At 45.6% G+C, this 10438-nt stretch overlaps 1 protein-coding gene across 1 annotated transcript in view; it reads left to right on the top strand.

Annotated features, from left to right (window-relative positions):
• The first annotated feature begins 7642 nt into the window (after positions 1–7642).
• Positions 7643–10438, top strand: part of GLG1 (golgi glycoprotein 1) — a 185874-nt gene continuing 183078 nt past the window's right edge. The window contains exon 1 of the mRNA XM_007940357.2: positions 7643–8071. Within this exon, the coding sequence (XP_007938548.1) occupies positions 7643–8071 (429 nt within the window). The remainder of the gene's footprint in view (positions 8072–10438) is intronic.

Raw genomic sequence — 10438 nt, 5'->3', positions numbered from 1 at the left:
GGGATGCAACATCCTTACTTAGGTCACAGCCCTGATGTAAGTCTCCCTAGGGTGTGGTCTGCATCGCCGTTTATAAGAAATGGAAGGAGAAGGAAGCAGGCAGAGAAAGAGGGACCTGATTGCCATCCAGAAGGAAAAGCCGGGAGCGGAATGCCTCCTTTGGACTTGAGGTCCCTGTGCGGAGAACCTCCTAGACCAGGGGAAGATTGATGTGAAGACACATGGAGATCTCCCAGGAGTGGCAGGCCCACAGAGGTTGAAAGGCAACAAGGACCTTCCCCAGAGCCAACAGAGAGACAGAGAGTCTTCCCCTAGAGCTAGCACCCTGGATTCTGACCTCTAGCCACCTGAACAGTAAATTGTACCTGTTAAAGCCAGCCACTTGTGGCATTTGTGTTTTAGTAACACTATCTAGCTAAAACAGTGTGTCTTTTTCTTTTTTCCTCTCTCCTGTCTGCTTTTAAGAGTTTCTCTTTATCTTTTATTTTAAACAGTTTGACTGTGATATGCCAAGATGTGGTATATTTTGTATTTATCTTGTCTGGGGTTCCCTGAACTTCTTGAATGTATAGGTTGATATTGTTTATCAGTTTTAGAAAATTCATGACTATTGTCCCTTCAGATATTGATCCTGCCCCATTCTTTTTCTCCTTTTCAGGACTCTAATTATATGTATGTTAGATTTTTTTTTTTCTTTTACTCTGTGTCACATATCTCTTATATTCTGTTCAGTTGTATTCCTTCTTTTATTCTTTCTGTACTTCCTTCTAATTATTTTCTTTTGACCTGTTTCTAGTTCACTAATTTTATATTCTGCTATGTCCAGGCTGCTGTCAAAGTCGTCTAAAGAATCTTTAATTAAGTTCTAGAATGCCCATTTGAATACTTTTATAGATTTCCAGTTTCTGTTGAAATTTACTATTTTTGATCTATTTTATCTTTTCTTTTCTTTAACATATTAATTGCAATTAGTTTAAAGTCCCATCTGATAAGTTCACTATCTAAATCATATATGGTTTATTTTCGTGTTTTTTTTTTTTTCCTTTGGGGTTTTGGTTATTAATTTAGTTCAGGGTAGACGTAAATTTAGTTCAGTTTTGTCTTTAGCATGCCTCATAATTTTCTGATTTGATGTTGGACTATGTAGATAAGAGATAGTAGAGGCTCTGGATAATGTAACCTTTTTCCAAAGCAGGATGGGTTTCTTCCTGTTCAAGAGTACTGGTGGATAATGTAGAATCTGCAAAACACCGCATAACGTGGATGAACTTGGAGGACATTATGCTGAGTGAAATAAGTCAGTCACAAAAGGACAAATATTGTATAAGTTTGTTATTGTAAAACTTAAGGAAAGGTTTATCTATTGGAGGAAATTTTCTTTGTTGGTTACTAGGGGTGGGAGGGGAGGGGAGGGAACGCTGTTAGATAGATAGTGATAAATATTGATTTGGGTGAAGAGAAGGGCAATGTACCAAATGGGAGTGACCAATATGGCACCATTGAGGATGAGAAAGACAGAGAGAGGTACATGGGAAGTACAGACAACAAATATGAACCCTTTTGCATATACAGTACGGAGTTGTCAGTGAAGGCAAACAGAGGTATATGGACGGATACATAGGTGGACAGGCTAAACAATTAGGTATGTCTAAATGGGGAGTGTATCCAAGATCATATATAGGGTTGGCAGACAATGGTCCTATAAGTTCATGTGAGTGATCAGAATTCCCAGGTGTATAGTAGAGCTGACAAGGGGCAAGGTTATGGTCATTGCTTGGTCACAGCCAGCTACCCAGAGCGACCGAGTAGTTGATCCTGCGGGCTTGGGACCATAGTCGCAGGGGACATCAAGCTCAATTGGCATAACATACTATACAAAACATTGTTCTACCTACTACTTTGGCGAGTAGCGACTGGGATCTTAAAAGCTAGCAAGCTGCCATCTAGATGCAACAATGGGTGTCTCCTGGTCAAGAAGAAAGAAGAAAACCAAATGAATGGAAACAATCAGTCCTAGCGACTGGTACACCATCTGATCTGCAACCTATACAACTATGAGACCAGAAGAACTAGATGGTGCCCGGCTACCACTATCATCCACTTGGAAGGAATGTACAAGATCCTGCATAGAGAGGGAGAACAATGTGGAACAAAACTCAAAATCATTTGGAGGCAAAAAAAAAAAAAAGAAGGTGGGGACCAGGTTTGCTGGTCCAATAGAGCCTGGTGAAACCACTGAGACTATGGCCCCTAGCTGCCCTTCAGGTCTGGAATTGAACCCACACCTGTGGTTTCCAGCCAAACAAAGTACAGGCAAGTGAGTTAAACATTTACCTCAAGTAGACACACACCCTGGAGAGAACAATCATGGGAGAAGGAAGGGCTGCTTATGCACAGGGAGACAGCTCAGGGCGCAGAAGAGTATGGAGGGATGGACACTGGGAAGAGGTAACTATGGGGAGGAAGTGGGAGGGGAGTTGTTGCATTGTAAATTTTGGTCAATGACATGAGACAAAGTATATGTGAACTGTATGAAAAGTGAATTTACTCTGTAAATCTTCACCCAAATAAAAATAAAATTAAAAAAAAAAAAAAAGAGTACTGGTGGATCACCTTGATCCCACTGAAGCGTGTTTTGGTTTATTACGGTTGGTCTGTTGCAGTTTTGCCCTTTTTTTCCTAGGATAAAACCCTCATTCCCAAGGTGGTGTCTTTTCTCCTCAAGTATGGCCTTCTAAGATGTCACAGTTGAAAGCCTGGAATGTTCACCAAGGCTTCTGTACCTCAGCAGAGTTAAAACTCTAACTTCTATTTACGCAGCATGGATGGGGTTTCTGTAATCTCTGTTCAGTTTATTACTCTCTCAGCTGTTGTTTTTCCTCTGGGGTTGTTGGAATCTCACCCTGTGCATGCACAGCTTAGTAGTTGGCCAACAACTTAAGAGAAATTTGTTCACAGACCTTTGGCTCTTTCTCTGTGTGTTCCTTTTCTCTAGTATTCTGGCCCTTAACTCCCAGCCACTTTGGGAGCTCTGAATTCCTACCTGTGTATCCTTAGCTGAATCTGTTTGCTGCTTTCTGTGGAGGCTGTATTCCTCTGAGCCATGATTTGGACAATAAATATACTTGGAGAAAAATCAGCTGGAACTCCACTGTGTCCTTCCCTTTTTTCAAGTATTCCCAAAGCCAAATAAATACACTTCCATTGACATGATCCCGACTCATAGCAGCCCTACAGGACAGAGTAGAACCGACCCACAGGGTTTCCAAGGCTGTAAATCTTTACAGAAGCAGACTTCCTCATCTTTCTCCCATGGAGCAGCTGGTGGGTTTGAACTGCCATTCTTTTGGTCAGCAGCCAAATGTTTTAACCACTGCACCACCAGAGCTCGTAGTATTATAGCCCCTTAAGGATTTCTCAAGGATTATAGCCCTTCATTTCCTATCTGCATTGGTTGCTTTCTAATCCCTTCCAAAAGATGCTTTATATATTTTATCTAGCTTTTACAGGTTGTTTCCCCCAGTGGAAAAACAGACTCTTAGTCATGGTTGAAATCAGGAGTCTCCCAAACTACGTGTGTGGGGCCTATAGGGTCCTATTTAATGTGACCCCTGGCTAGTTTTCTAACCCCTCTTCCCTCATTTCAGTTCAACCATACAGGTCTTTATTTTTAATGTTCAACATGCCAAGCTTATTCCCACTTCAGGGCCTTGAACTTGTTGTTAATCTCTGCCTGGAACACTTTGGGTCCAGTTCTTTACGTGTGTCATCTTTATGCCAGTTGGCTCTTAGCTCATTTATCACCCAGAGATCCTTTTCCTAGCTGTCTTTACAGTAAAGCGCCTTCCCACTCCAATCACAACCACGTCTTTTATTTTTTTTAATAACATTTAACACCATCTGAAATTATGTTGCTCTTTTTTTTTATTATTTATCTCTTAATACGTTACATCTGGAACAATACCTCACAAAACCAAACTCAACTGCTGCCAAGTCAATTCCGACTCAGTGACACCTCCTTGGGTTTCCAAGGCAATAAAGTGGACTGCCCAGTCTTTCTTCAGAGGGGTGGTTGGTGGGTTTGAACAGTCAAATGCCTTAGGTACTACGCTACCCTGTTGTTGTTATGTGCCATCAAGTCGGACCCGACTTATAGTGACCCCTCCTTGGGTTTCTGAGGCGGTATCACTATGGAGTAGATTGCCCAACCTTCCTTCTGAGGAGTGGCTGGTGGGTTTGAACCGCCAGCCTTCTGGTTAACAGTCAAGTGCCTTAGGCACTATGCTACCAGAGCTCCCTTAGCATACTTTTAAAACAAAAAACTTTTCATCCGATGCCTGTTGAATGAATGAATTAGGAAAGTGATTATTAGAGTACAATAAAGGGTAAAATGAATTCCTGCTTTGTGATGTTGTTATGTGCCGTCGAATCAGACCCGACTTAGAGTAACCCCTCCTTGAGTTTCTGAGGCAGTATCACTACAGAAGTAAATTCCCCAATCTTCCTTCCGAGGAATAGCTGGTGGGTTTGAACCACCAGGCCTCTGGTTAGCAGTCAAGTGCCTTAGGCACTATGCTACCAGGGCTCCCCTGCTTTGTGACAGAGATAGTGTATTTTATACTGAAAAGTCAATGAGGCCAGGAGGCCTGGGATAAGTCAACCATCTTCCCACTGGCTTGGGCCTTGTGTGAGGTGCGGATTTGTCTGATACAGCCTGAGCTGGCCAGCTTCCCAGATCTCTTTTGGGTTCTTCTTGGTCACTGTGATTTCAAGATAGGCACATATATTCCTCCTTATCTCCAGAGGCGATCTGTGGCTGGGCATATCATTTCCTCAGTGCAGATCAAGAAAGGCAACCACTCTTTGAGCAGATTGCCAATTTCTAGCCTAATTGGTTTAGAACAATTTCCCACATGTTGGGGGCAGTTCTACTCTACCCTTTAGAGTCCCAATGAGTTGGAATCGACTCAATGGCAGTGGATTTGTTTTTGGCACACACCAAGACCCTCAGCATTGGAAGTTAATGCCCCTAGTGACTTTTTTCAAGGACTTTTACTTCTGTATAGATACCTCCTTGGAAACCCAAGGAGGGGTCGCTGTGAGTCGAATCTACTCCATGGTAGTGAGTTTGGGTTCATTTGTTTTTGGTATAGCCTGCCTGACTGAAACCTATGTCATGTATCTGCTGATGAACATAGACATTTATTTAGTCTATGCTGTCAGGTAAAAGGTGTGACAGTCGGCTTCCGTAAAGATTATAAGCCTGATAACCCGATGGACGAGTTCTACCCTGCCTTACTCAACACTCAAGGTTGGTGTAGCAGCCTCCAAATTATTTTATGGCAGTAAGCCTGGGTGACTGATAGTGCTGATGCCAACATGTCCTCATTCTCATGCCCTCTGCCACAGTGGGCAGGTTGTACCCCCAGAATATTCTCATTTTAGGGTCCCTGAAACCCCATTAGACCTCAGGTTCTAGTTATGTCTGGTCTGGCCTTGACTGCTCATTTGTGGGTCAGGAGAGCAGAAGCTGCATCTTTGAACATGGATAACCGGTAGGGATCACGTGTCCCAAACTATCTTCAGTACAGCCTGAGTTCCATGTGGGAACTTGCTACATTGGCATAGTGGGATTAAGTGTTCCAAGGACAATGAGAAGACCCAGGAATTCTGGTCCCAGGCAGTCTTCTAGCTGGCAGAAATTTAACTGCTTTGCAGAACTATTCACATAGCTGCACCTTGCCTGTTGAATTAGAACCCAACCTTCCCTGCCACCCCTGCCCACCATCACGTCTATTTTGACTCATAGCAACCCTTAGGACAGAATTGCCCTCAGAGTTTTCGAGGCTATAAATCTTTACAGAAGCTGTGCTTCGTCCTTTTCCCACAGACGGGTTAGTGAGACGGGTTAGCTGAGCTTTCAGTTAGCAGCAGAGTGCTTAACCACTGTGCCACCAGGGCTCCTTGACCCAACCCAGCTCAAATGACATTGGATGTGAAGACACAGTGGGAAGATGTCATCTGTCCTAAGAAGCCTGGTCACTAGTGTGAGGTGAAAACAACCAATCCCTGTGAATCCACCCACTGCCATCAAGTTGATTCTGAGGCATAGTGACCTTATGTTGTTGTTATGTGCCGTCGAGTCGGCCCCGACTCAGCGACCCCTCCTTGGGTTTCCGAGGCAGTATCACTACGGAAGTAGGATTGCCCAACCTTAGTGACCTTACAGGACAGAGTATAACTGCCCCATAGTGTTTCCAAAGGAGCTGTGGTGGCTCAGTGCTAAGGCATTTGACTGCTAACCAGAAGTTTGGCAGTTCAAACCCAAAGGCTATTCGGTGGAAGAAACATGGGGCAATCTACTTCTGTAAAGATTTACCACCTTGGAAACCCAGTGGGGGTTGCTATGGGTCAGAATTGACTCCATGGCAGTGGATTTGGTTTTCTTTATTGTAGAGGTTCCAAGGCTGTAAATCTATACAGAAGCAGACTGCCTCATCTTTCTCCCAGGGAGCAGCTGGTTGGTTAGAACCACCGACCTTTTGTTTAGGAGGCAAAAAAGTTTTATTAATAAAACTTGCTATAAGTTTTGAATTTCCTATTACAAGCTCAAGTGGCATAGTGGTTAAGCGCTCGATGGATAACCGAATGCTAGGTTAGGTTGGCAGTTCAAACCACCCAGCGGCTCTGCGGGTGAAAGTCGGCTTCCGTAAAGATTATAAACCTGATAACCCATTGGGCGAGTTCTGCCTTGCCCTCTTGGGTCGCTATGAGTTAACGAACTCAATGGCATAGTTTGGTGTTTTTGCTTTTAATTGTGGCCCAGGGTCCCTGTATGTCGTAAACGGGATTGTGCACCACTGCTAACCTAAAGGTTGAAGAAGAAAGGTCCTGGCTATCTGCCTGCATTAAAATTACAGCCAAGAAGATCCTGTAGAGCAGTTGTACTCTAATACGTGGGGTCCCTATGAGTGGGAATTTACTTTAAGCCAACTGACAACATCGTGGGTCAGCGTCTGCACAATTGCCCTTTAAGTTAGAGGTTCTCCTTGCCTTCTTTTTCAGGCGAGTAAAGTGATGTATAGAAAAGTTATGAGACACGAAAGGATTATAACCCAGTCTTCTGAGGCCCTGGAACACGTGCCCTTAACTTTCATTCAATACTGCCTTGCTCTTTGGATAAGAAAGGCTTTCAAGGCAGCTGGAAGGAGGGAGAGAAGCGAGACTGTTTTCGTTTGTGGAATACTCCTGGTCGTGTAAAATTGACCTTACATAAAGTTGCTTTTCTGCCCCCCAAATCAATGAACCAGCAACATATTTCACCGGCCATCTTGGTTGTGGCAACCCCAATTCCTTCTTTTTTCTGTGACGGCAACCAAGGGAATTACACAAAGCTGCCCAACCCAAGCTTTTTATAGAGCACCAGCAAGTTGCCCGGTAAAGGGCCCCACTTTCCCGCCGCCGAGGTCTAGTGCGTGGGCCGTTCCAGTCAGGCCGCCTCCCTCACTCTGCCCCTAACTCCCAGGTCCGCGCCGGCGGGGGCGGGTCTTAAGCGGGCCTCGCCGGCCCACTCCCCGATGCCCCGCCTCCTTATTTAAATACGCGGCGCCGGCGGGTGCGTGGAGCTCGCCGCGGATTCAAGATGGCGGCGTGTGGACGTGTACGGAGGATGTTCCGCTTGTCGGCGGTGCTGCAGCTGCTGCTGCTCACAGCGGCCCGGGCCGAGAGACTTCAGGGCCAGGGCGGCCACAGCCAGGGCCAGGGCCCTGCGGCCAACTTTGTGTCCTTCGTGGCACAGGCTGGAGGCGGCTTGCCGGCGGGTCAGCAACTACCCCCACTGCCTCAGTCACCTCAGCTACAGCAGCCGCAGCAGCCGCCTCAGCCGCCGCAGCCGCCGTTCCCGGCGGGTGGGCCTTCGGCCCGGCGGGGCGGAGCGGGGCCCGGCGGGGCTGGTGGGGGTTGGAAGCTGGCGGAGGAAGAGTCCTGCAGGGAGGACGTGACCCGTGTGTGCCCCAAGCACACCTGGAGCAACAACCTGGCAGTGCTCGAGTGTCTGCAGGACGTAAGGGAGGTGAGGAGGCGGGTCAGGGCGGTGAGGGCCTAGCCTAGTGCAGGCCCGAGGGTGTTGCCGGCCTTGGAAGCCGCTGACGCTGGTCTGCTCTTGCTGCTTCGCTTCCTCGGTGCTGCTCTCGCTCCTTTCCTCCCTGCTCCTCACTCCCTGAAGCATTTGGGCAGGAGGACCCCACCCCACCCGGTCATTCTCTGGCTCCTTTTCCGCTCCCTGGTGCCGTGGTCTGGACCGGAGACCCCAGCTCCTGGCCTCGATTGGAGAAGGCCCTGAGCGTGTTTATGTTTGCTCCTGTCTTTTGTGTGATGCTCTAGGCAGTGGCTCCTCGCCGAAGATCTGCTTAGGATTTTGCCATTCCGTTTAGACTTGGACAGTTTGCAGTAATACGTTTACACTGTAAAATGATTGGCGTACTTGAACTGTTGAAGAATAATCGGCTGCATATTGGCAGTGGATGATGTTTGTTTAGCTAACTCGGTTCTGTTCTGATGTGCCTTGTAGTCGCCAGGAGAATTTACTCTTTATCCCATTCTTGTAATTCGCAAAGCCCTGTTTTTTACCTAGTGCTGAAACTAATGTATGCCTTTTTTTTTTTTTTTTTCCCTCCACTTCTTTTGGTCAGTTTGTGGTGAATCTCGTGTTTAAGCTACTACTCCAAGTGACTTGAAGCCCTAAAGCTTGAAAAGTTGGGGTAGCATTTGAAACTGTAACACATACCCGGTATTTGTGATTGGGCCGTGGGGGGCTTGCCTCTTTGACGCCTGAATATGATTTTAACAGTAACTCTTAGTGAAATCTAGACTTGTTGTAGTTTGTGATTCAGTTCAGTGACATTGGGAATTGTTCTCTAGATTTAATGCTGGAGATGTAAGTGGATATTTGACAATTCTCAAAATTTGGGAGCAGCGTAGATCAGATAGGAATACTTTTTCAGAAGGTGTTGTGGTTGTTAGTTGAGTGTATTTGGACTCGTGGTGACCCCACCTATTCAGAGTAGAACTGCTTCACAGGGTTTCCAAAGCTGTGACCTTTGGGAAGCAGATCACTGGCACCTGGGGTGGGTTTACCATCAACCTTTCTGCTGTGATAAACGTCGTTAGAATTAACCCCAGAGGTTGACAAGGAGAATAAAACTGTTGCTTGGTACAGTTTCATTTAGAAAATTGTGTCATCAGAATCATCTAAGATATTCAGGTCCACAGGATGACAACAGGTTTGTAGACAATTGTTACTCTTGCCATTTTTGCCCCTTTCATCCCACCAGGATAATTGCTGTAGTATTCTATTCAAAAATAAGAGGAAAAGGCACTGATGGAGATAGAGAGGAAGTTTCCAGAGCCACCAGAAATGTGGGGCCTTAGATGATTTCTCATTTATAGTTTGGGGGAGAAAAAACAGTCACTGCCATCGAGTTGTTTCCGACTCATAGCAACCCTTCCTTGGGTCTCCAAAATAGTATCTCTAAGGAAGTAGATTGTCCATTCTTCCTTCCAAGGCTAAAGAATAATCTCTTGCAGTTCTTTGTACTTCAGTTACTCCTTTAGTAGATACAACTAAAATTCTTAATTCTATCCAGCTTTTTGATATTTTCTGTTTGGTCTTTGAGGATATAGAATAGAAGGTGTTTCCTCAAAATAGGGTCATAATGTTGGTCACCAAAGACATTGGTGACTTCTAGAAGAAACAGGACATTATTAGGGAAAGTGTCAAAAAGTGGCCCATTCAAGGAATGCATGTCTCTTCCTTTGAGCTCTGTCCCATCCTAGGAGCTCTGGTGGCTTAGTGCCTAAGGCTTTTGACTGCTAACCAGAAGGCTGGCAGTTCAAACCCACCAGCCACTCATCAGAAGGAAGATTAGGCAGTCTACTTCTGTAAAGATTTGTCGTTATGTGCCGTCGCGAGGAATGGCTGGTGGGTCTGAACCACCAGCCTTCTGGTTAGCAGTCAAGTGCCTTAGGCACTAAGCTACCAGAACTCCTCCATAAAGATTTACTGTCTCAGAAACCCAGAGGGGGTTGCTATGAGTCCGGAATAGACTCAATGGCAGTGAGTTTGGTTTTGGTTTAATTTAGTGTGTAAAGAACCTGGTTTGGAAATTTTGTCCCAGCTCTGCTGTTGATTGTAGATTCCCATCAAGGGCATTAGTAACTATTTTTCTTCCTTTACGGGGGTGCTATATCTTTGAGGGTAGGTCCAAAACCCACTGCCATCCAGTCGATTCCAACTCATCATGAGCCTGTAGGACAGAACTGCCCCCATAGGGTTTGTAAGGCTGTAAATGTTTAAGGAAGTAGACTGCCTTATCTTTCTCCCCTGGAGTGGCTGGTGGGTTTGAACCGCTGACCTGGTTCACCACCAGAGCTCTTTTGA

This window comes from Orycteropus afer, unplaced genomic scaffold (genome assembly GCF_000298275.1).
Source record: "Orycteropus afer afer isolate SDZICR_OR568_19922 unplaced genomic scaffold, OryAfe1.0 scaffold00067, whole genome shotgun sequence".
Lineage (NCBI taxonomy): Eukaryota > Metazoa > Chordata > Mammalia > Tubulidentata > Orycteropodidae > Orycteropus > Orycteropus afer.
This window is presented reverse-complemented; position numbering and strand designations above follow the sequence as displayed.